Source organism: Pteronotus mesoamericanus, unplaced genomic scaffold (assembly GCF_021234165.1).
Source record: "Pteronotus mesoamericanus isolate MK-2021 breed Mesoamerican mustached bat unplaced genomic scaffold, CSHL_Meso_final contig_27, whole genome shotgun sequence".
Classification (NCBI taxonomy): domain Eukaryota; kingdom Metazoa; phylum Chordata; class Mammalia; order Chiroptera; family Mormoopidae; genus Pteronotus; species Pteronotus mesoamericanus.
The window spans coordinates 9576796-9603643 of NW_026555115.1; the positions used below are offsets into that span (position 1 = coordinate 9576796).

Here is a 26848-nt window from a genome sequence, read left to right on the forward strand (position 1 = left end):
CTGCAAACTTCCAAAATTCTTAAAGAAAATTACTCAATGCCCTTACAGTAACTTCAAGTCAACTGAGTCACTTTTTGGTTACTCTCAACCAGAAGCATCCTAATATGTACATAAAAAAAGTGGTGGAGTCAATGCCCTTATAGTAACTTCAAGTCAACTGAGTCACTTTTTGGTTACTCTCAGCCAGAAGCATCCTAATATGTACATAAAAAAAATGGTGGAGCCATGATTCCAACAGAAACAGGTGACTTCCTAGCCCTCAAAAATGTAATCACTACAGTCTCACCTCTCAACTGCGTAATGTTCCCACTACCCCATCACCAATGCCAGGCATGTAAGGAGCACTTGTTAACTTCAGCTAAGTGCATAAATAGATGAATGATACAGAGGTTCCCCAACCTTTTTGGCACCAGGGACCAGTTTTGTGGGAGGCAGGTGGGAGCTCAGGTGAGTTTTGCAAACTCACCTTCTGTGAGAGGCAGTAGCACAGGTGGCAGAGCTCGGGCAAGGAACCGGACCATGGACCACTACTGGTCCATGGCCTGCGGGATTGGGAACCCCTGAAATAGAATTCAAGCCCAGCTTTGAAAGACAGGGTAAGTCTTTAATGAAACTTAAATGAAATACCCAGTTTTAAATGGAACATTAGGATCCTAAGTAACACCCTTAATATGTATAAAGTCAGCTATTAGACAAGACCAAGGTTTAATCTATTTAGAAAACAGTATATACTCAAACAAAGGAATTCTATAAGCACCAGTATCTAAGTCCAAATACCTCTCAGAAGACTAGGTCAATGAAAGATGCACAAAATATTCTGTTTTTGTAAGCCCCTTTCACAATGTCTATAGCACCTATTGGAGTTCAGCATTGATCCAAGGCGCCACCCTGTTGGCAAACTTAAAAAAGTGTCAGGAGGCATGGGGGAGGAAGGGAGAGAGGATGACACCTCTTCTGCACTTCAAGTCCAGTCCAGCTGGTATTCACAAAAATTCTGTCCTTGAATGGTATATGATTAACCTTCACAACTTATTTGGTCATAGGAGCCTGCCTGCCTACTTCCACCCAGCAAGGACACATGAAAGCCTTGATTTTTAGAATCTGAAATATATCTTCCAGGGCATCACACACAGGTCACAGAACAGTATCCAGAGAAAATCAGTGAAGACATTTCTTATTCATGAAGGACCACTCACAAATATCTCATGACCCATACCACTCAAAACACAATATTCACTTTTAACTTCAAGGCTGTAAAAGCTTATAAACTTGTCAACATAAAACCTTCTTTTTCTGTTCACTTGGCTTTCCCTCAAAGTACTAAAGGATAAGGACTTTTGATCTCCAACAAAAATCTGTTCCACTGTATTGAATCACTTGACCCTTGACCCACCTGCTCTTTTTACCTGATAGGGTCCAGGAGTACCCCCACCCCGCTGGTCTTCTCTGCTTCACACCCACAATATAGTCCCTGCCTCTTTATTGTAATTATATTTGCAGAGCTTAGCTCCCTTTCTGGGGCATTCTCAGAGTTCCAGAATCAGAAAAAAATATTTTTTCATATTAGAGTTTGGCTTTTAAAAAGGATATACATTTTCATAATGTGAGCTATGGAATGTCATTTTCAAATTTTGTAATTTGTTGTTTGTTTGTTTGTTTGTTTTACCTTAGCCCTGGGACAGAGTAGAAAAGATTCAGGTTAGCTTTGGGTATGTGATATAATGAATAAATCCTTGACGAAGAGTCTGATAAGCACAGCTTCTAATCTTGTCCCTGTCATTTCTTAGCCTCATAAACTTATTCAAGTCCCTCAGCTCTCATGAGTTTTCATTTTCTCATCTGCAAAATGGAGATGCTAGTAAAGGATTGTTGTAAGGATTAAATGGGATAGTATATAAGAAAGTACAAAGAAAACCAATAAATGTTATTGAAACATTAAAAAAAAAAAAAGCAAAGAAAATTCTACTTGCTAGAAAGAAAGGTCCAAACAGGATACTTCCACAACCTAAATGTCTTACTGGAAGGCAAGGAATCATGCTGATTGCTCATAAAGGATTTTCTTTCCTAAGGACCAACTCTGATCCACCAAGGTAGCCCAGCCACCTAGGGTGCCTTCTAATGCACAGCTTACCTTGTAATTGCTAGAGTTCACCCAAGAGGTAGCAAGTCCATCCACAAGTTTATCTAACATGGTCTGGTCATGCTCAAGGTCAGCAGACTTCTGTTTGTCTGAGAAATAGTCTATCAGTTCTTGGCCAACCTGCAGTCGTTTCCCCACATCCTTTTGCAACACCTGCGCCAGGCAGGACTCCATGCGAGGCTCCATGGTGAAATTCAAATCCAGATCCAGCAAAAGCTAGAGGGCAGTCAGGGTGACACCCTCCCAGTAAATGTTCCCAGGAGGTTGTCTCTTTGTTCGCTGAAGGTTTTTAAGAGCCTGTGTTTCAAAGATACAATCCGGGGAATGGCAACAATGCACCATGTGTGTCTGAAGAGCAGCTGGTAGGATATTAAAAGTTCAATTTAAATAACTAGTAAAAGATAAAGGAGTGAGTGGCAGAGTGATGTTCTACTACTGGGTCTGAAATACTTCATAATTTTGCAGTTCATTCTGAAAAATAAGAGAAGAGAACAACAAATCAGCACAGATAACACTCAAATGTTCTAAAACATTATATCAAAGACAAAGCAGTTCATGCTGCAGAATCATTTATAATTACAAGTGGAGTGAGAATCAGAAATGCTTGGCAACCATATCAGAATTAACAATTATTATTTTTATCAGGAAAAACACTGGAGCCCAAAGCAAAGAGCCAATGAGCTATACAGCTGGTAGGTTGATATTTTTCACAATTTTCCAGCTCGTAAATGCACCAGTCAGCCAAGCAATCTCTGCTTTAGCTGGCATATTTATTTGTAGCTTAAATTTTGCTTCCCACCAAAAACTTAACACCACTCTGTATCTGGAGCTTAATGCCTTACTCTCAGTTTTCTGAACAACCAAGTGTTAGAAATGAGGTGGGCTCCAAAGAACACCAATGACCAAAGTAACCAGCCTGGCAACATTAACCAAAGTCAAAGCCAGTACCTACATCAAACTGCTTGCTTAGCAGTTTTACAGCAGAGTGAGCAGTAGCCTTTACCACACCCTCCCCGCAACAAAGAAAGTAATGAAGGAAAAACGGAAATCCACTCATATTCTGTTCAGTTATTGACACAGTGCTTTCCATTGACAGACAGTCGCACCATTTGGGCCTGGTATTTTGTTACAAAAGCAGATCTCAAAATCATGTTTAAGGGTAGGGCAAAACACATGATAGAGAAAAAATATCAAAACCATTTTCATTAAATGAACAGGCTGACCATTTAATATACAGTTGCTAGAGCAATTCTGCACACTGACTCCTTACTTCAATTCCGTTCATTCTAACCTAAGAAGACCCACAGAAAACCTACCTTCAAGATGCAGCACCTCCCTGACACTGTGCTAAAGAGAAATGTTCTTCACAGCAAATATGAATCCCAACTCTCGGAGGTTCTAGCAGGAAAATCTGGACTTACAAACCAAGTAAAATTAAAATTCTGTGCAAGGCAACTCTTCTACTCGGAGCACAGTGATTCTTTCCCTATCACCCAACCCCATCCCTCTTCTCAGTATAAAAAGCACAATGGTTTTTCCAAGTTCTAGAATCAGAGATTTTTGATTCCAATGGGAATCATGTAAGTCAAGCCATTCAATGAGGAAAATGCTCCTTGAGAGCCTCTAGTGTATGCTTACCCATCTTCTGCTTTACTGCTTCTGACAATGCAGCAGGCCAGGGGCAGGAGGAAATTCAAAACTCACTATCTCAAATGGCAACCCTTCCTTACAGGGAGGAGGGATCTGTTTTCCAGTCATCTCCACATCCTGGAACTAGTCCCTCCCTCATAAGATCTTTAAATACATAACGGCAGATATTACCCTACTTTCCAATTATTAATTCAAACAAAGTATCTCCAATTCCTTCTAACAGCTCATATGTTGGACTAAAGAAGGTATCAGTGATACAGGAACACAGGAGAAACCAACAGAACCTTTTCTTTCTAAACCCAATATTAGTCCATGAAACAGATCAAACAAGGTTGGGCTTGTGAAATAGCCACAAATTATTTGCCTTCCCTGACCAAGGTGGAATCTAAGTCGCCTCCCACAGTGACTCTGGAATAGGCTGTGCAGCTTGCTTTGGCCAGCTGGAAATCAGCAACTGCAAAGCAAGCCGGGATCTGACATCAAGCACTGGAGCTTGCCCTCTCAAAATGCAGCCCCAAGACTGCCACACTGTAAGGTAGCTGCTCTAGCTTCCTGAAAACAGGAAGCCACATGCTCCAACTAACTTTTAGCACCAACTGTCAGACATGAGTGAGGCCATCTGGGACCTTTCAGCCATTCCAGTCATCTTTTGACTGAAGCTACGCAAGTAAGTCTGAGACAAGCAGAAAAACCACCTAGCCACACTACAGAATTGTAAGAAACATTACTGTTTTTTTAAGACACTAGGTTTGTGGTGGTTTGTTACACACCAGTAGATAACTGGTACACTCCTTCCTTCCCTAAACATTGGTCTTTCACGCTCAATGGAAAGAATCTCATACCCTTTACTCCTTCAGGGGGCCTAAAGTCAACAGGCACTAAGAAATAATGATAATAACATCATTTTCTACACTCTTTTTAAGAATCTATCTGAAGTGTCAGATTCTGTGCTAGATGATTTAGATATACCATCTTTAATTTTACAACCTATATAGGTTTAATACCTATAGGTATTAACATCCCTATTTTACAGATGAAGAAACTGAGGTAAAGGTAAGTAATTTTCCAAAGTTACATGCCCAGTGAGTTTCCCCACCTTCAAACCCTTGTTATTCCAAGTCTGGCCTAGTTCTGTTCTAATTCAGAGAAAGGAGGTCAGACTTCATGCTTACCTGGTAAGCAACAGGCAAGAGAGCAAAGTCTCCATTCCAAGGAGAAAAACGATCCCATTCATTTCAGTCTCTCTACTGCGATTTACAAAAGACATACTATATAAAAGCCCTCCGTTAGATTTCTAACAAATAAGCATTAAGGTTCAGCACACTCAAAAGCTGGTCACAAACTCCTGTGTGCCACACACACACAGAATTAAAGCCACTGGAAGTCCCAAGGCTTTAAGCAAACTGGGTCCTCTTTTTTCTCTTTTCTTAATTAAAAAATTAAAAAAGGAAGAGAGGGAGGGAGGAAAATCCTCTCTTATTCTTACTAAACTGAACTTTTTTTGGACCTTTTCCCATGATTTTGAGCTTTTTCCCTATCTCTACTTTCATAGGTATTCAGGGAATACCAGTCACACACAGTACCAAATTTACAAAGTACAAGGATGCAAGACTTCCTTCCTTCTCCTGGCCCCCAGCTACCCAGTTTCCCTGACTCAAAGTAAATAATGCCTCACTCCCTGTGTGTATTTTCAGAGATATTTTTTAACTACACAAGGAAATAATCATATGTGTTCTCTCTCTAAACCATCCCCCCCTCGGGAAGAATTTTCTAAGCATTTACAATCATTAAAAAAGAAAGCAAAAGCAAACCAACTTCAATAGCAACCGAATTTCACAAGCTTTATATTTTAAGTGATTCAGAAAACTTAGAAAATAAACGGGAGAGGATATGGAAGACCTGGAGGTGGAAGAGGATATGGAGGATGACAGAGGAGGCAAAAATCTCTTCCACCCAGATCCTGGCCAGGTTCTCTACTAGGGAAGAGCACAAGAAGGAAATAGGTCTGAAGTTCACCTGGAACCGTAATCACAGCAGTTATTTATCAGTAAGCTAAATAAAAATGACATCTGTTATGTATAAGGCATTTCTGGAAGGCTCTTGGACACCAGAACAAACAGGACACAGCCCGGGCTCCCAGTGAGCTCCCAGATCACTGTAGCACTTGTTTACAATCCCTGCGGTTGGTCCTGCAGTCATCGTTCAAGGGAGTGCTGTCACACAGAGCATTACCCTACAGCAGTGTTGATATTAGAAATTACTCAAAATGTAACATTAAGTTTTTTTAAAATAAAGATTAACTTTCACACATCTTCCAAAATAAGAGAAATATAAAAACTATATAGAAGAAAAGGTAGGTGAGTTAGAATAACCAAAAATAACCTTTTCTGTACTTAATTTATCCGGCTAAATTTTTTCCTTTTGCAAAATCTCACTATGAAAGCTATGGAGCCACACTAAATATTACTGAATCAGTCACCCAGGAAGACATATTTCAGGCATTTCTGAAAAATGCCCCAACTCTCTCAAACCCAACCCCAACTGTGACAGTCTTTCATTCCCCACTAAGGTACTGTATTTTGCCATGTATAATGCGCACTCTTTTGCCCATTTTTTTTTAGGGAAAAATAAGGATACACATTATACATGGTTAGGACCTGAAATACCTTGTATCTGTTCTTATGTTTTGTAATTATTTGTTACATAAATTTTCTTGTACCATAGTTATGTTCAAAAATAAATGCTAAAATTCCTTTATAATATAAAAAGTAAGCATTTAAGTACAAATAAAAAACTGAGTTAAAAAATTAAAACAATTTTTTTCCTGAAAGTCTGGGCCAAAAACATGGGTGCTCATTATCCTGGGAGCACATTATACACCACAAAATACGGTAGTTAGGTTCCAAGGATCTCAACCTTTTCCTGCCACAACATCTTGGCGTATAGGGGCAAAGTAACCAAAGGTCAAGACAATGGCCCTATACTCATTCTCCTTTAGAGCCACCAGGAAAATAGAAAGTAACAAAACAACCTTTACCATACTAATGGAGAATATACAGGATGAAGCAAAAGTTAGGTTTACAGTTTTGAGTGTACAAAAGTTTATTCTGGCATTTTTTCTTAATTATTTTCCATACAAACTGTAAACCTACTTATGCCCTACCCTGCATAATGGAATAAACTTTGCTGAGTCACTTAAAAGAGTCAGAGGGCTATTAGGAACATGGGGGTCTATGCGCATCTGTACCTCAGTTCCCAGAGCTGCTGCTATTAAGCTGCCAAACCAGTTGCCAAACTCAGCTCAAGGACTAACAATAAACATCCTGGAACCACAATCATCCTAGAACAACTGTTACTTGGACATACATGGACTTCCTTCCTTGTAGTTTTCACCTCCCTTGTTTGTATATTGGACTAACCAACCCAGCAATCCTTCCTTTGCATGAAATTATTGTAGTTTGTGGGTTTTGCCTTTATAAACCCTACCTTGTTCTCTCCAGAGTGCAGTTTGGGCTGCTACCTGAATCTGTCTCTCTCAGATTGCAACACTTTTGCTCAAATAAATGCTTTTTATTATTTATTACAATCTAAACTTTTTTTGGTTTGGTTGACAACCAGAACAACAGTACAATTCTGCTTCAGACAAACAGGCAGAAGTTAAACAGTACCAGCTTCTCCAAGAATGAGTAAAACAGTCTGATGTAATGAAAAGAATTCTGCCCTCTAGTCATGACTGCCACTTCTGAGTTGCACTCTGAATGCTGGCTCCATACACATTAAAAAAGATTAAGAATGGAAAGAGGTTGCTGAAGTCATTTTTTAAATAATAGTTCCTATCTCTATCTCCTTACCTGTCATAACTACTCTGTGGCACTTAGGTACACAACTACAGACTATTAACAATGGAGAATGGGAAGAACAGAACCAACCGTTAAGTTCTGCAACTGCTTAGTCTACTGCAGACTTCTCCATAAGTTAGAAGTTAAAAGTAGGACCATTTTTAGTTGGTGGCTTAAAATGAGTTAATAGTTCTCATAAGTCTGTGGATTGGCTAGGTTCAGTTGGGAGATTCTGCTAATCTTGCACAGGATTGTTTATGCAGCCACTGTCAGCTGTCAGCTTCACAGGGGCTAGAAACTTTACAACGGCATCATTCACATGTCTGAGGAATTGGTATTGCCTGTAGGCTGGATATCTTGCCACATATGATCTCTAACCATTCAGAAATACAACCTAAGTTCATTACACAGTGATTGAAGCATTCCAAAACAGCAAAGCAAGAAGCTACCGGGACTGTCAAGGCCTAGAACCCAGAACTTGCAAATCACTTCCGACATATTCTATTGGTTGAGACAAGTCACATCATATATCACACCTCACTACAGAAGATATTAAAGACGTAACTATAGTCTATGACTTAACGTGTAAGTACTTCACATTACTTACTTGGACAGAACAAGATATAAGTACTCACCAAAAAAGCCTGTCAATATAAAAATTCAACACAAACACAGGGTGCACAACTAGTAGATTTCACAAGAATGTTGCACCTGCCAAATAGGGGTGTAATTACTGTGGTCATTCAGAGAACGGATGGATCAAGAAGGTCTGGAATGGCCAAGTGAAAATTATATAAACAAGTCTTGGTTTGAGCTTTATCTTAAAATGTGGATAGAATGTGTACCCATTAGGTATGGCACTTAATAGGAGGAAAAAGCATAAGCAAATGAAGGAGGTGAGAACTTGTGAATGGTTGTGGGAAGAAGTGTGGTAGGCAGACACAGAAGTGTAGGAAGGCAGACACAGACACAGATAGGTAGGTTATTAGCACTCCTACTTCGAAGATAAGGAAATAAACCTCAGAAAGGTTAGGCTTAAAAAGAACACTGCCCAGGGTTTTAAAGCTAGTAATCGTAAGGCAGTAATTAAAAACCAGACCTACCTTCCCCGAAGTTTTGTATTCTTTCCACTATTCTACTGCATAGCACATTGTTACTGCCTCATTGAAAGTCCAAAGCATGAGCACTTAATTGAAAATGAAAATGCTGCCCTGACCCATGTGGCTCAGTTGGTTGGACGTTGTTCCATAAAGCAAAAGGTTGCCAGTTCAATTCCCAGTCAAGGCACGTGTCTGGGTTGCAGGTTCTGTCCCTGGTTGGGGCATGTACAAGAGGCAACCAATTGATGTTTCTCTCCTACACTGACGTTCCTCTCCCTCCCTTCCCCTCTATAAAAATAAGGAAAATCTTAGGAAAAAAAAAAAAAAGAAAATGTTAAAACAGCTAGAGCATGTGAAACATAAAAAGTAGAGGATTAAAAAACAAAGCCTGAGAAAGGCACCTACTAAAGAGGGCTCCTGGTGGCTTATTTATGTAATCATTTACTTATTTGGATATGAACTTTTTTACTATACTTTTATTGTTGACATTTACAAATGTCTCCATTTTCCCCCTTTTGCCAACTTCCACCCAACCCACACCCACCCTTCCCTCTAGCCACCAACACCCTGTCCTGTGTCTAAGGGTAATATATATGTATGTTCTTTGGCTGACCCCTTCACCTTCTTTCATCCCGTACTTCCTCCCCCACTACCCCGCCCATCAGTCTGTTCCATGTATTCATGCCTCTGTTTACATTTTGTTTGCCAGTGGATTTTGTTCCTTAGATTGTACATAGAAGTTAGATCATACAGTATTTGTCTTTCTGTGGCTGGCTTATTTCACTAAAAGCAATAACCTCCAGGTCCATCCATGCTGTCAAACAGTTAAAATTTCCTTCATTTCTACAACAGTGTAGTATTCCAGTCTGTGAATGTACCACTCTTTTATCTACTCATCTACTGATGGGCATTTGGGCTATTTCCAGATTTGGCAACCATAAATAATGCTCCTATGAACATACGGGTACTTATATTCTTTTGAATTGGCATTTCAAGATTCTTAGGATATATATATTCCAGAAGTGGGATCACTGGGTTAAAAGGCAGTTCCATTTTTAATTTTTTTTTCCAATGCTTTTAGGGGAGAATAAGAAGCACTGATGCGAGGGAGAGGCTGCCTCCCATACGCACTCAGATTGGGATCAAAACCACAACCCAGATATATGCCCTGAATGGGAATCAAACCCACAACTTTTTGGTTACAGAACGATGCTCCAACCAACTGAGCCACACTGGTCAGGGCCATTTTAATTTTTAAAGGAAACTTCACGCTATTTTCCACAGTGGCTGCACCAGTCTGCATTCCCACCAACAGTGCACTGAGGCTCCGTTTTCTCCACGTCCTTGCCAGCACTTGCTTGCTGACTTATAGATGGTAGCCATTCTGACAGGTGTGAGTTAGTATCTCATTGTGGTTTTAATTTGCATCTCTCTGATGATTGGTGACACTGAGCACTCTTCATATATCTAATGCCCATCTGTATTTGTCTTCTTTGGAGAAAAGTATATTCAGGTCCTCTGCCCATTTTTTAATTGAACTGTTTGTCGTCCTGGTGTTGAGTTGTATAAGTTTTTTACATATTTTAGAAATTAACCCCTTATCAGATGTATCATTGGTGAATATGTTCTCCTATACACAAAGTTACTTCTAATTTTGTGTGGCTTCCTCTGCTGTGCAGAAGCTTTTTAGTTTGATGTAGTCCCATTTGTTTATTTTTTCCCTTGCCCTAGGAGACACATTGGCAAAATGTTTGCTACACTGTGTCTTGAGATTTTACTGCCTATGTTTTCTTCTATGATTTCATGATTTACAATTAAGTCTTTTATCCATTTTGAGTTTATTCTGGTGTATGGTATAAGTTGGTGGTCTAGTTTCATTTTTTGCATGTACCTGTCCAATTTTTCCAACACCATTTACTAAAGAAACTGTCTTTACTCCATTGTATGCTCTTCCCTCCTCTACAAATATTGACTATAAAGACATGGGTTAATTTCTGGGCTCTCTGTTCTGTTCTATTGATCAATATGTTTGGTTTTTGTGGCAGTACCAGGCTGTTTTGGCCTTGTAGTATATAGTTTGGCACCAGGTATTGTGATACCTACAACTTTGTCCTTTCTCAAGATTGCTGAGGCTATTTGCGATCTTTTTTATCTCATACAAAATTTCTGGAATATTTGTTCTAGACCTGTGAAGTATGTTGTGTCTATGGATTGCTCTGAGTGGCACAAACATTTTAATGATGTTTTTCCAATCCTTAATGACTGTAAATGCTCCCACTTATTTGTACCTTCCTCAATTTCTTTCTTTAATGTCCTATAGTTTTCTAAGTCTTTCACCTCTTGGATAAATTTATTCCTAGGCACCTTATTATTTTTTTGTTGTTATTGCAATAATAACTGGTTTTTTTTCCCTTAGTTTCTCCTTCTGATAGTTCATTATTGGAATATAGAAATGCCACTGATTTCTGAATATTAACTCTGTATCCTGCTACTTTGCCAAATTTGTTTATCAGATCTAGCACATTTTTGGTAGTCTTTAGGGTTTTTTATGTACAGTATCATATCATCAGTGAATGACAGTTTTACTTCCTCCTTTCCTATTTAGATACCTTTTTTTTTCTTTTCTGATTGCTGTCGTAGGATATCCAGTACTATTTTAAATAAAAATGGTGAAAGCAGAAACCCCCATCTTGTTCCTGGTCTTAAGGGAGTTTTCCTTTCTCTTAAAATTTTTGGAACATTTTAAGAAGGACAAGGATTAGTTTTTTCTTGGTAAAATTCACCTATGAAGCCATCTGATCCAGAACTTCTTTCCGTTGGGAGTTTTTGGATTACTGCTTCAGTTTCACTAGCTATAATCTGTCTATTCAGATTCTCTGAATCTTCCTGATTCAGTTTTGGAAGACTGTGATTCTAGGAATTTAACCATTTCACCTAGACTGCCCAATTTGTTGGCATATAGCTGTTCATAACATTTTCTTACAATCCCTTGTATTTCTGTGGAATCAGTTGTTACTTCTCTTTAATTTCTGATTTTACTTATTGGGTCCTCTCTTGCAAACTACACTTCAGGGAGAGGCCTGAACTAAACTGCCTGCCTGCACTGTGTTTCTGCCACCTGAGCCAGCCCTGATAAAGAAGTTCCTGGAATTCCATTTCAACCAAAAGGACTGAGGCTTTCCCCTCCAATCTGCACAGCTCCAATCAACCAGAACAGCTCTCTTCTAACCAATAAGTACAGTGACTCTCCAACCAATCAAACTGTGAGGATTTGTTTTCTTTTAAGTAATTTATTTATTTTTTCAAATACATTTGTCTCTGCCTACCCCCCACCACTTTCCCTTGCCCCCTCCTAAACTGTGAGGATTTGGAGTCCTCATTTGCATGAGGACAGATCAATCAGAGAATAGAGAAAGGGACTTCTGATTATATAAGCCAAGCCCCCCTCTGGCTCTGAGAGCACTTTCCCTTTCTCCTGAAGACTGAGGATTGTATTCCCCAGCTGAGGTGAAACACACAAGATGTCTCACCAGAATAGAGCAGAGCAGACTGGCACAGGCCAGACCACAACAGCACAACCCAGACCACAACAGCACAACCCATACAGGCACAGAGCAGAGTAGAAAGGTCTAGCTTAAGAGGAACCAGGCATCAGGGCTGCCTTACAGCCATCCTGTGTCACAACTGAGGTGTTTTACACTGAATAGTTTCCTTCTTCACACAAACAGGGGATTCCTGCTGGCGTTGAATTGATTCCCATGACCATCGGTTAACAAAAACAAGAAAACTAGTTCTGGATGGTGTGGCTCAGTGGATTGAGCACTGGACTGTGAAATAAAGAGTCGCCAGTTGGATTCCCAGTCAGGGCACATACCAGGGTTGCAGGCCACGTCTCCGGTAAGGGACGCACAAAAGGCAACCACACATTGATTTTTCTCTCCATCTCTTCCTCCCTTCTCCTCTCTCTAAAAATAAGTGAATAAAATTTTTTAAAAAAACAACAAAACTAATCACAAATAAACCACTCATGAAGCGCTGATAAAATAATAATCTTATCCTAGTACCAAGAAGTACAATTTAAGTTATCGTCATCAGTTAATCAATAATTACATCAAAAATCTCCCTGGAAAATATGGAGAAAGAAGGCACAATACTTTAAAAGCCAACTTTGAAAGCCAGGAATTAGCAGAATTTATTCACACTAAGTCCAAAGCGGTATGTTCCTATCAATGACTTTTTGCCATTGCATTATCAATGACAATGAAATTATAAAAATTTTTATAATTATAATATGGTCTACAATTTTCAACAGACACTGCCTTGCTCTGCCAGCAATAAATCTGTCCTTACTCCCACAGTCCTAGTCACTTTCAAGCTCACGTAGTCACTCAGTGAACAACCATTTACTGTCGGGAAATGCCCTATCTGGTTTAAGGAACTGTAACCCTGCTGACAAGCTAGAGGGCCCCAAGGCTGGAAATAAGCAGGAAGTCTTGGAGAAACAGGATCCTGAGGAGACATAACCTGTCCCCCAACCCCCTGGGCAGGGGCGTAACTCCTGCCTCTCTGCTTTGCCTTGTGAGGGTCCTTGTCAATGACAGGTAAGACCCCTGCGGGGAAGGGCAACCTAAGACAGATCTCAGTCAGTATAGGCAGCAGGCAAGAAACTGGGGGACACGGAGAAGGGACAAAAAGTCCCGCACCTCTTGGCTTGGCTCAGACATGGCCAGAGTCCTCATTATAGCCAAAAAGCAGTTTCCTTATCTCTTGGTGGTTCCCTCCCCTGGCCTGGTTCAGGCTAGAAACAGTGCAGGAATCAGTCCTAAATCAGGTCTGGCGATTCCCGGGGAAATCAGGCCTAAAAGTAAATTCTTTAAAGTGTGCTTTTTTCTTCCCTAAAAGCTCTGGCCAGCTCATGCTGAGAAGGACATTTACATTATTTACACCCTTTACCCTATATCTTTAGATGCCCTTACGTCTACTGCCCTTATCTTCAGTCTCTCACTTGTTTATACTGGTCTCCTCTCGGACCCATGTAAATCAGTGTATTCCTGTCACTTGTTTTCTTAAAAGCATCATATATTCTCTGTGAAACTTAACATACTAATGTAATGAGATAACCTATGCATTCCTGTTACCTAGCCCCACTGATATGATTTTCAATAAAAGCCTTGGAACAAAGGGCGACAGGGCCTTCTCCACTAGAGGCAAGTGCCCACATCTGCTCTCCCAGCAAACAGAGAAGTGTTTGCAACGATTTGTGTTTATTCTCATCTGTGACAACCCCAGGACAGGCTCTGCAGGATTCAGAGCCCTGCTCCCATCTCAGCTGCCCCTGCCGGTTTCCTTCAGATTCAGGGAGCGCTGGGCTCCCTGCGACACACTCCTTCCCCGAGACACACTCCTTCCCCCAGCACGGTGGTTGCTGCCCCAGCGGGGAGGAGCGAGGAGCAGCGACCCCAGCGGCACTCCCCCATGGTGGCACGCCCCATCTAGCTGCTGTGCAGCGCCAACAATTTACTCTGTGCCTATGATGTGACAAGTTATGTGTATGCACTATTCTGATTACTGGAAGTCACAGAATGTAAGACTTGGTCAAGGCCTCCAAGGAGGTGGCTGCCTGCAAAAAAGGAAGAGACAGAAATGCAAACAGTTACCACAGTATCAGGACAAGTCCTAAACCAGAGGCTGTAGAAGGTGCTGTGTAGGTGACAGAGAAAGGAATATAAGATGCAGCCTGAGGGAACTCAACTGAAAATTTCAAGGATGGACACTGCAACCACATAGATACAACCCTGGCTTTCACCACGTATGTACACAACCACCAACTTCCCTATCTCCTCTGAATTTCCATAGTGACGTCAACATCCAAGTGGAGGACAACATCCCCTCCTTTCCATCTCTGCATACTTTTAGCCTTACAGTTGTCTCCTCTCAGGCATCAGCAACCTCTGTTTGTATCTCAGTTCCCATCTTCTAACCACAACTACCCATCCTTCTAGCTCTTTTGTTCAAGCACATGGCCTCAGCCTCCTCAACTCCAAAAGCTCCTTCCCAAATTTACATTCCTTTTAGTCTAGATTAAATTGCATGGGCATGTTAATAGCTTCAAACTACCCTCAACCTTCTCTCTCTGTAATAGCTGCCCGGTGAACTCAACACAATCAGATGCCTTCTCGTGCCTGCAGAAAATATTCAATCATGGAAAGAAAAAAACACACACATCTCACACTTCAAAAAGGCCTTCAACACCACCCAGCATTCCAACTCAGATTCTCCAGGAAATTTGCTTGCCCTTCAAAATGAAGTTCACATCTTCTCAAGCACCCATTTATCCTACCCTGTAGCTCTCTCCTGATACCCTAACCTCCTACTTGGTTATAAAGTAAGCAGTATCAGACAATTTCAATCTTCCACCACCAAATCATGACAGCTACCAGCACCTTTCTCCCCTCTGTGATATGAGGAAAGCACTCTCTTCATTTTCTCTTCCTCAGACCTTTTGACTTTCCAAATGTCTGCTCTCTGGCATCAGTAAGCTCTCCTTCTCCACTGACTCACTTCATAAACTCCCTCCAAATCACCCATCTTTACAAGACCCTTTCCTAAGCTCAGATGACTTTCATCAACAACACCATTTAACAGTGAAGCTTCTTTAAACAGCTATCTACACCAGCTCACTACACTGATGCACTTCCTGTTCACTCCACAGCCCCTCAGATAGGGCTTACCCCATCACTGCTCCACAGGAGCTTTTCTTGTCAGAATCAACAATGACTTCCATGCTGGCAAATCCAAAGGCGACTTTTCTGTATTAATTCACTAACTGCAGTTCTCAGCAGCATTCCAAAGTTGACTACTCCTTCCTTCTGGAAAATTTACCATTTCTCTAACAAGTGATCACACTTTCTGAGACATATCTGGCTGCATGGACTCATTTTTTAACCACCTTTCCCCTCTTCCAGAGCTCTGCTGATGGGCTCAAACCAATGCTTCTTGCCTTCTGACTTCCCTCACTCCAAAATGATCAACATTCATTTTCATCAATTAAACTGCCTATAAACTGATGAGACCCGAATTTTTATTGCCAGGCCAACTATCTGTGACACCCACCCATAAGGTGAGAGGGTAGACTTACTGAAAGGATGTCTGAGAATTATTCCATACACACATCTAGCATTACCCCTGAAAAGTACTCATATTTTCTATTGCATGTATATGCATTTATGAATTTTTAATGCAAACATAATGTAAAAAGTGTTTCTAAATTTTTATTTTTAGTTTGGCAATTTTTCTCAATTAACAGATACTAGGAATTCCACTTATGTAGAACTCTGTGATCCTGGACACTAAAAAAAGTTCTTATTCTTGAAAAGTCTGGAAATAAAAGTCAGGCACAGAACAGTTACACTGAGTGAGAGACAATACCCAAGAGTCAATATCTAGCACCAAAAATTAACAGTCCTGTAGTAATCTTTGAACTGAAGCATCAGGAGAATTTGGGTGGAAATACAATTATTTTCCTTGGAAAGATCATTAATTCTGGAATTATTCAAGTGATCACAAGAATATTCTACAGTAGGAAAAAAAATCAGAATTAGTATTACTTCCCCTATCACTCATCCCAGTGTGAAAAATAACAATAATGAAGTCATAACAAAATACAACCATAATGCCAAAATAAATAAATAAAAAGGTTCACCATATTACATTAAAAGGTAGGTCATATAAGTAGAAAAAAATCATTAACATTGCTTAATTTCTAGTAGCAAAATTACAGATTTCTCTTTGTAATTCCCTTTATTTTCTAATTTTTTTATAATGAATGTTATTTTTATGATTACAAATAGAAAAACATGAATGAGAACTCAGGTACCACCATTTCAAAATGAAGGAAAAACTCCCCTTCAGTATTATGGAATATAATGTGTAACTTGCAAAGCAAGATGAAAATCTTAAATGTCTAAGAAGATGTAACCAGTGGATCAGTTACTCCCATAAAATATGCTGTGAAAAACTGTAAGCTGGAGAAAAAGGTTAAGGGATAAAGAAAAACAAATTGCAGGAACAGTAAAGCCAAAAATGAATAGAAGGACGGAAATAATAAAGATCAGAGCAGGAAAAAAAGAGTCAAAAAATATACAAAAGATCAATGAAACCAAGAGATGGTTCTTTGAAACAAGACTGATAAAACTTTAACAAGACGCATCAAGAAAAAAAGAGAACCCAAATACATAAAATCATAAATTAAAGAAAAAAGTAACAACACCAAAGAAATACAGAAGATTGTAAGAAAATATTCAAAACAACTATATGCCAACAAATTGAACAACCTAGAGGAAATGGATAAATTCCTAGAAACATACAATCTTCCAAAATTGAAGCAAGAAGAATCAGAGAACCTGAACAGACAGATTACACCTAGTGAAACTGAAGCAGTAATTAAAAAATTCCCAAAAACAAAAGTCCTGGACAGATGGCTTCACAGGTGAATCTTGTCAGAACGCCTATCCTCAAACTATTCCAAAAAATTCACAAAGGGAAGTTCTTAAAGAACTAACACCTATCCTCAAAATATTCCAAAAAATTCATGAAGGGAAGACTCCCAAGCTCATTTTACAAGGCCAGCATTATCCTAATTCCAAAATTAGATAAAGACACTACAAAAAAATTAAAGGCCAATATCCCTGATGAACAGAGATGCTAAAATCCTCAACAAAATATTAGCAAACCAAATACAGCAATACATTAAAAAGATAATACACCGTGATCAAGTGGGATTTGTTCCAGGGATGCAAGGTTGGTACAATATCTGCAAATCAATAAACGTGATACCACATAAACAAAAATGAAGGATAAAAACCACATGGTCATATCAACAGATGCAGAAAAAAACATTTAATAAAATCCAGCACTCAAATATTTAAGATAAGAACTCTTGGCAAAGTGGGAGCAGAGGGAACAAACCTCAACTTAATACACACCATATATGACAAACCCACAGCTAACATCATACTAAATGGGCAAAAACTGTAAGTGTTTCCCTTAAGAGCAGGAACAAGACAGGGATATCCACTTTCACCACTCTTACACAACATAGTGCTAGAAGTCCCAGCCACAGCAATTAGACAAAAAGAAGAAATAAAAGGCATCCAAACTGGATAGGAAGAAGTAAAACTGTCATTATTTTTGGATGACATGATACTGTATAAAAAAAAAAAAAACTAAATATTCCACACAGAAAAAATACTAGAACTGATAAATGAATTCAGTAAAGTAGCAGGATACAAAATAAATATCCAGAAATCAGTTACACCAATAATGAAATATCAGAAAGGGAAACTAAGAAAACAATCCCTTTCACAATTGCTTCAAAAAGAATAAAATACCTAAGAATAAATTTAACTCAGAAAATTATAAGACACTAAACAAAGAAACTGAAAAAGATACAAATAAGTGGAAGCATGTACGATGTTCATGGACAGGAATAATATCATTAAAATGTCCATACCACCCAAAGCAATCTATAGATTCAACACAATTCCTAACAAGATACCAATGGTGTTATTTCACAGAACTAGAACAAATATTCCAAAAATTTATAAGGAACTACAAAAGACCTCAAATAACAACAGCAGTCTTAAGAACAAAGGTGGAAGAATCACACTATCTGATATCAAACTATACTAAAAGCCACAGTAATCAAAATAGCATGGTAATGTGATAAAAACAAACACACAGATCAATGGGACAGAACAGAGATCCCAGAAATAAACCCACACCTTTGTAGTCAATTAATATTTGACAAAGGAGTAGAAAACATACAATGGGGTAAAGATAATCTATTCAGTGAATGGTATAGAGAACACTGGACAGATACATACAAAAAAAAGAAAAGATACTAGACCACTACCTTACATGATACACAAAAATAAACTCAAAATGGAATGAAGGCTTAAATGTCAGACTTTAAACCAAAACAGCATATTAAGAAAAATAAGCAATAAACTCTCGAACAGTTCTCATAGCAGTATTTTTTCTGATACATCTCCCTGAGCAAGGAAAACAAAAGGAAAAATAAACAAATGAGACTACATCAAACTAAAAAGTATTTGCCCAGCAAAGGAAGCCATCAACAAAATGAAAAGACAACCCATTGAATGGTAGAATATATTTGCCGATACATCTGTAAGAGGCTAATATCCAAAATTTAGAAAACAAACCAATTAAAAAATGGACAAAGGACCTACATAGACACTTCTCCAAAGAGGATATACAGATGGCCAATAGACATATTTGAAAAGATGCTCACCATCATTAATCATCAGGGAAATGCAAATTAAAACCTCAATGAGGTATCATCTCACACCCATCTGAGGAAAAAACCAACAAGTTTTGGCAAGGATGTAGAGAAAGGAGAACCCTTCTGCACTGTTGGTGTGAATGCAAATTGGTGCAGCTACTGTGGAAAACAGTATGGCATTATCTCAAAAAATTAAATATGAAACTTCCTTATGACACAGCAACTGCACTTCTGGGAATCTCTGAAGAAACCCAGAACACTTATTCAAAAGAATATGTACATTCCTCTGTTCATTGCAGAATTACAATAGCCAAGATATGAAAGCAGCCCAAGTGTCCATCAGTAGATGAGTGGATAAAAAGCTACTACTTGGATGTAAAAATAAGGAGGAAATTTTCCCCTTTGCTACAGCAGCATGGATGAACCTGGAGAGCATTTCGCTAAGTGAAATAAGCCAGTCAGAGAAAGACAAATACCATATGATTTCACTCAGATATGGAATCTAATGAACAAAATGAACTAAAAAGCAAAAGAATGAAAGACTCAGAGAACAGGCTGACAGCTGGGGGCAGGGGTGGATTTTAGCAAAAAAAAAAAAAGAGAGAGAGAAAAAACTAAAGGAAATGGACAACATAGTGGTGATTGCTGGGGAAAGGTGTGGAGGAGGGAGATGAAGGAGGATGGGGGCATAAATGGCGATGGACGGTGATCTGACTTGGGGTGGTGAACACACAGCGCAGTGTACAGATAATGTGGTATAGAATTGTGCACCTGAAACCTGTATAATTTTGTTAACCAGTGTCACCCTAATAAATTCAATAAAAAAGAAAAAAGTAAGTACAAATTGCCAATTACAAAAATAATAAAAATAGTCACAGGGATGTAAAATACAGCGTAGGGAATATGGTCGGTAATAATCATATATGGTGTCAGATGGATACTAGACTCACTTCATCATCTATATAAAGGTCTAGACATTATGCTGCACACCTGAAGCTAATACAAAATTTATGTCAACTGTAATTGAAAAAAACAAATTTTTTTAAAAAAGGAAAAAAACTACAAGCTGGTAAAGTCAAATAAGTATTAAAAAAAAATCTCCACATTAGTGTACAAATACAAATACAAATAGTAATATAATAATAGGAAAATACTATACAGGTACCAGATAAGTTCATTCCAATGATTAATACTTGCCTTCACTAGTATTTTATTAAAGTAATTTTTTTACTCTTGCAGACATTTTTAGAGATTTTTTTTTCTTTAAATATAAACTATAAAGTGGAGCATAATTTTAATTTTATTTTTTTCTTCTCCTGTGGCAGATTTATAATAATGGATAAAAAATGCTTTTATTTTTTTCTACTCCTCAAAATTTCCTCAAAGATGAAACAAGATAGACATGCAATAAGAACTGCTGAAACTCAGTAATGTGTATATAAGAGTTTGTGACACTATTTTCTTTTTTATAGATGTTTAAAATTGTCCATTACATTTTTTTTAACAAACATTTTTTAACTTAAAAGAATGGTAAAGCTTACGCTTATTTGGAAAAAAATTGTTAAATACCTGTAATAAAATTGTTAATTAAACACATTAGGATGTGAAATTGTATTAAATTATATATATATACAGTGGTACCTTGGTACTCATCGTTAACTCGTTCTGGAACTCGTGATGAATGCCAAAGCTGACGAGTACCGAACAACAAGGCATTTTCTCCTGCAGGCAGCTTCATGACTCATACCAATTCTAGCAAGTACAAGGACTCCCAGGCAAGCGTAGAGTGCTGAAACATTTTTTTTCTCACCAAAATGCAACGAGTACAATGATTAAAGAGTTCTGAAGCCAACAAGTACCGAGGTATGACTGTAGTATGATACAGAGTACATATGTAAAGATTACACAAAGAAACAAAGATCATGTAAAATATTAACATGTAGCCTCTGAGTAGTAGGTCTAAGAGAACTTCTATTTGTTTTCTTCTACTTTTCATATTTTCTTAAAAAAGAGATAAAGATTTTAAGTCTTAAAATAGAAAAGCAGTAATTTAATAATGTCAATTTTATTCATTCATAAACTGTAAGACAAAACTAACTGAAAACAAAGACATCTCATTGGGTTTTTTTTCCACTGCTGACTTTTCTTCTCCCAAAGCAAAATATATAACATACACACAAGACTGACGTCAACATCAGCATACCAAATTGTATACTATTATCGAGGCAGTTACCCTAGGTAAAGCACAGTAATATTTGTATTATATTATAAATTACAGTTTCTCATGGACAGACCTTACAGGAAGACGAGACCTCAGCAGAGAATCAGCTTATCAGGGCAAGAAGCCTTGTCACAGACAGGATGTGATCAATACGTCTGCCTCTTCTAGAAAGAGATTTAAATTTCCACTGAATCTAGCAATACTTTACTTCTATTATATTTTTCAGAAAGCTTTATTTAGTTTTTTTTTAAGATTTTATTTATGTATTCTTAGAGTGGAAGAGAGGAAAAGAAGCATCAATCTGTGGTTGCCTCCTGCAAGCCCCCAAATGGGGACCTGTCCTACAATCCAGGCATGTGCCCTAAACTGGGAATCAAACCAGGGACCCTTTGGTTCGCAGGCCGGCATTCAATCTGCTGAGCCACACCAGCCGGGGAGATTTATTAATAGTTTTAAAGTACTAGCCAAATAGCATTTTTTCATTTGTTCACTAGACTAACAAACATCACTAAACCTGAACTCCTTACGTTTTTCAGTAACACTTTACTGAAAAATTCATCCTTTTTAAGTTTATATAATTCAGCCTTTCTTATTACTGTATATTCACTAAGTTGTATACTCATCACCACAATTTTATTTCAGAACATTATTATCACCCCAAAATAAAACCCCATTTCCTTCAGCAGTCACTCCTCTTTACGCCCTCTTTTAGGCCCACGAAAACCAATAATCTACTTTCTAACTGACTTGATTTGCCTATTCTGGACATTTCATATAAACAGAATCATAAAACACATCTGGTATCTTTCGCTTAGCCTATTATTTTCAAGATTTATCCATGTTACAGCATGTATCAAGATGTCATTCCTTTTTACGGCTGAAAGATATTCCACCACATTTTGTTCATACATGTATTTATCTGTTGAAGGATATTTAGATTGTTTCCACTTTTTGGCTATTATGAATAATATTGTCATGAATATTCTTGAACAAGTTTTACATGAACATGTTTTTAATTTTCTCTGCTATACAAACATGAGTGTTAACTAGAATGCAGATATGGTACCTCCATGTTAAATTTTCTAAAGACTGCCAAACTGTGTTCCAAAAGTTGCTACACCATTTCACATTCCCACAAGCAATATATGAGGGTTCCAATTTTCATCTTCAGCAACACTTACTGTCCATCTTTTTTTTTTATCCTCATCTGAGGATTTTTCTTCCCATTGCTTGTGGAGGGGCAGGGAGTGGAGAGGGAGAGAGGGAGGGCGGTGGACAGAGGCAGCGAGACATCATTGCGACAAACATCGATTGGTTGCTTTCTCATATGCACCCCAACTTCGGATCAAGACCACAACCTGAGTGTGTGTCCTCACCAGGAATCAAACCCATGACCTTTCAGTCTACAGGACACACTCCAACCGAGCCACACTGGGGCTGTCCATCTTTTTATTATAGCCAACCTAGTAAGTGTGAAGTGGCATCTCATGTGGTTTAAGTTTCCATTACCTAATGACTAAGAATGTTCAGCTTTACATGAACTTTTTGGCCACTGGGACATCTTGGGAGAAATATCAAATCCATTGCTTATTTTGTAACTGAATTGTCTTTATTGCTGATTGAAAATTTTTATACATTCTGAATAAAAGCCCTTTATCAGATATATAATTTGCAAATATTTTCTCATTCTGTAGAGTGTACTTTCATTTTCTTTATGGTGTCATTTGAAACAAAGCTGGACATTTTGATGAAGTCCAATTTATTTTTTTCTTTTTTAGCTTGTGTTTTAGATGTCATACCTAAGAAATTATTGCCTATTTTACCCCAATAAAAAAGAAAAATAAGCAAACTACTGCCTAATCCAAGGTCATGAAGATTTACACCTATGTTTTCTTCCAAGAGTTTTATAGTTTCAGATCTTACATTTAGGTCTATTATTAATTCTGAGTTAATTTACGTGTGTGAGGGAAGTATCCAAATGCATTCCTTTTTTCTCTCAGTTTCTCTCTTTATGAAGTCTATCCTTCCCACCCCCGTCAGGAGAATGGGAACAGACCATGGGAACTGTGACCCATCTACTATTACCCCAGGACAGGGGGAATCTCTTCTACCCAAGCCCCTGCCCCCTTCCCTGCCCGATAAATAAAAAGGAGACAGTCATGGGACAAGAAAAAAAAAGGATACCCCAGGACAGCTGTCTGTGCTGGGGGTACCAAAATCCATTCTTTTGCATGTGGATATCCACTTGTCCCAGCACCACTGTTGAAAAGACTATTCTTTCCCCACTGAATATTGTCTTTTCATTCTTGACTATAAAATCAATTGACTATAAATGTAAGGGTTTATTTCTGGAACACCATTCTATTCCACTGATCTTTATATCCTATGCCAGTAGCAGACTGTTTATTGGTTACTGTAACTTTGTAGTAAGTTATGGAAATCCTCCAACTTTGTTCTTCTTTCTCAAGATTGTTTTGGTTATTACAGGTCCCTTGCATTTCCATATGAATCTTAAAATCAACTTGTCTATTTTGGCAAAACAGGAAGGTGGAGTTTTAACAAGGAGTGCATTGAATCTGTAGATTAATTCAGAAAGTATTGCCATCTTAACAATATTAAGTCATCCATCCATCAATATAGGATGTCTTCCCATTTAGTTAGATCTTTAATTTCTTTCAACAATGTTTTATATATGGTTTTACACTTCTTATATTCCAAGTTTTTCATTCTATTTGATGCTATTATAAATGGAACTATTCTAGTTTCATTTTCATTACAAGTATGTAAGAATACAACTGATTTTTGTATATTGCTCTTATATGCTGCAATCTTATTAAATTCACTTATTGGTTCTAACAGTTTTACAGTGCATTCCTTAGGATATTCTCTGTACAAGATCATCTCATTTGCCAATAGACTATTTTTCATCCTTTCCAATCTGTACACCTGTTCTTTTTCTTGCCTAACTGCCCTAGGTAGAACCTCCAGTACCATGTTAACAGAAGTCACATTAAAAAAACATTTTCTTGTTCCTGATCTTAGGAAGAATTCATTTATTCTTTTATCACTAACTATGACATGAGTTACAAGTTTTCACAGATGGCCTTTATCACGCTAAGAAAGTTTTTTCCAATTCCTATTTTTTAGTATTTTTATCATAAAATGGTACTGGATTTTGTCAAATGCTTTTCCTACAGCAACGGAGAAGATACTACGGTTTTTATCCTTTATTCTATTGATATGTCATACTACCTGAATTTTCAGATATGAAACCAAGCTTGCATTCCTGGGATAAATCCTACTGGATCAGTGTATAATCCTAATATGATACTGGATTAAATTTGCCAGTATTTTGTTGAGATGTTTTGCATATATCTCCGTAAAGGATACTGGTCTGTAATGTGCTTGTGATATCTTTGTATGGTTTTGGTAATAGAGTAAGGACATCCTCAAAGGATGAACTGGGAAGCATTTCTTCCTTTTTATTTTAAAAGTTTGTGAAGAACTTGCATTTGGTCAGTTTGGTAGAATATGGACTGTGAGGTCATTTGAGTCTGAGCTCTTTGTGGGATGTTTTTGTTTATTCAATCTCTTTACTTGTTATGGTCTAGTCAGATTTTCTATTTTTTCCTCGAGTCAATCTCAGCAGTGTCTGTTTGGGAATGCATAAATTTCACCTAGGTTATCTAATTTGTTGTCATAATTGTTTCTAGTAATCCTTTATAACCCTCCTTATTTCTGTAAGGTCAGCAGTGATGTCTTCTCTCATTCCTGATTGTATTAATTTGAGTCCTGTTCTTGTTTTTCTTCATCAGTCTAACTTAAGGTTTGTCAATTTTGTTGATCCTTTCAATTTTTAGTCTGTTGATTTTTGCTACTTTTTCTAGTTAATTATTTCTAATCTGGTCTTTGTTTTTCCCCCCTCCTGCTTGCTCTTTTGGTTTAGTTTGTTCTTCTCTTCTCTTACTAGTATTTAAGATCTTTCTTCTTTTTCAATATAGGCGTTGACATCTATAAATTCCCTCTGAGCACTGCTTTCACTGACTCCACTAAGTTATGGTATGTTGGGTACTTTTCCCCCCTGCATGGGACATAGCAGGTGCTCGATAAACATTTATCATTGAACACTGAATGAGCAGCAGTTTTCTTTTGTGATAAAACACACATAAGATTCATCATTTTAACCACTTCTAAGTGTACAGTTAGATGACAGTAAGTACATTCACACTGTTGTGCTATACCATTACCACCATGGTAAGTTGGTGGTGGTTTGTTTTTTTTTATCACCTCAAAATATTTTCTAATTTTCTTGTGATTTCCTTTCACCATAGGTGACTTAGTGTATTGTTTAATATCCACATATCTGTGAGTTTCCCAGATTTCCCTGTTATTGATATCTAATTTCATTCCATTGTCGTCAGAGAACATACTTTGTAGAATTCCCATCGTTTTAAATTTATGGAGTCCTGTTTACGGCACAAGCACTTGAGAACAATGTGTATTTTACTGTTACTGAGTGCAGTGTTGTACAGATGTCTGTCCCTAAATGATTTAAAAGTTTGTCTGCATCTAGACCACATTTAAGAAAAAAATATAGTCAATTATCTAAATCTTAAACTTTTCATGTTTCCCCCCACTTTTTATACTTATTCCATTTATATATAAAAATCAGGTCTTCCCTTTAAAAATAAAAATCTTCAGTTTCTAGAACCACATTAAGAGTTGTTTTTTAAGAGTGAAAACTGTTTAAAGGTAAGTAGAAAAGACTACATATGTTCACATAAGGTATTTTCTAAGAGGCTTCTGAAACATGAAATCCCCAGACTTAGGTGAATAAGAAGTGAGAAGAGCATTTGATATGTCACTTGATAGCAGGACAGCTGACATGGCCATCCCAAATTTCCCAAGGGAGCTAGGTTACAACCAGTTGACACACACACACACACACACACACACACACAAAACCTATTAAGAACTGGTTATTTAATGTGAAGACACAAAGTGTAAGAAGGATATAAAAACGGAAAGTTTTCTCTTTACTGAATAAAAAAAGTCAAGCTGTAAAAAAATAATGCAGCAGTAATTTCAAATTTGGCTTTTAGCAATTTAAAATAAGCATAACAAAAATAAATAAATGAAATAAGCATAGCTACGTAATATTTGAAACAACACTTTCCAATCCACTAAGTGATTATACACATTAACCTCCCTCTCCTCCACCCAGACAAAACCGCTGCAAATTATCATACCCATTTTACAGAAGAGGAAACAGACTCAGAAGCAAAGTGACTTCCAGGATCACACAGCAAGTATGAAACAGAATCAGGACATGAACCTCAGCTTTTAACTCCAAATCCAGGACTATTTTTATTAAGTCATAGCTGCTTTTTTAACAATATACCTGGGTCCCTGAGTACTTCAAACATGTATACATCGTATAATTTAGGGGAAAGACCTTCTAAGCAAGGATATATCCACCCTACTTAACGTTCCTAAATAAGCCTGAATGGAGAGGAGCAACTATAGCACCTGGAACATTCAGCAAGTGCTTCATAAAAAAAAAAAAAAAGAAGAGAAAGAACCATATGCATCCCC

At 37.9% G+C, this 26848-nt stretch overlaps 1 protein-coding gene across 1 annotated transcript in view; it reads right to left on the minus strand.

Annotated features, from left to right (window-relative positions):
• CLASP1 (cytoplasmic linker associated protein 1) overlaps positions 1 to 26848 on the minus strand; it is a 266333-nt gene that overhangs the window by 235244 nt on the left and 4241 nt on the right. The window contains exon 2 of the mRNA XM_054575023.1: positions 2132 to 2611. Coding sequence (XP_054430998.1) covers positions 2132 to 2326 — 195 coding nt within the window. The 5' untranslated portion in view covers positions 2327 to 2611. The remainder of the gene's footprint in view (positions 1 to 2131; positions 2612 to 26848) is intronic.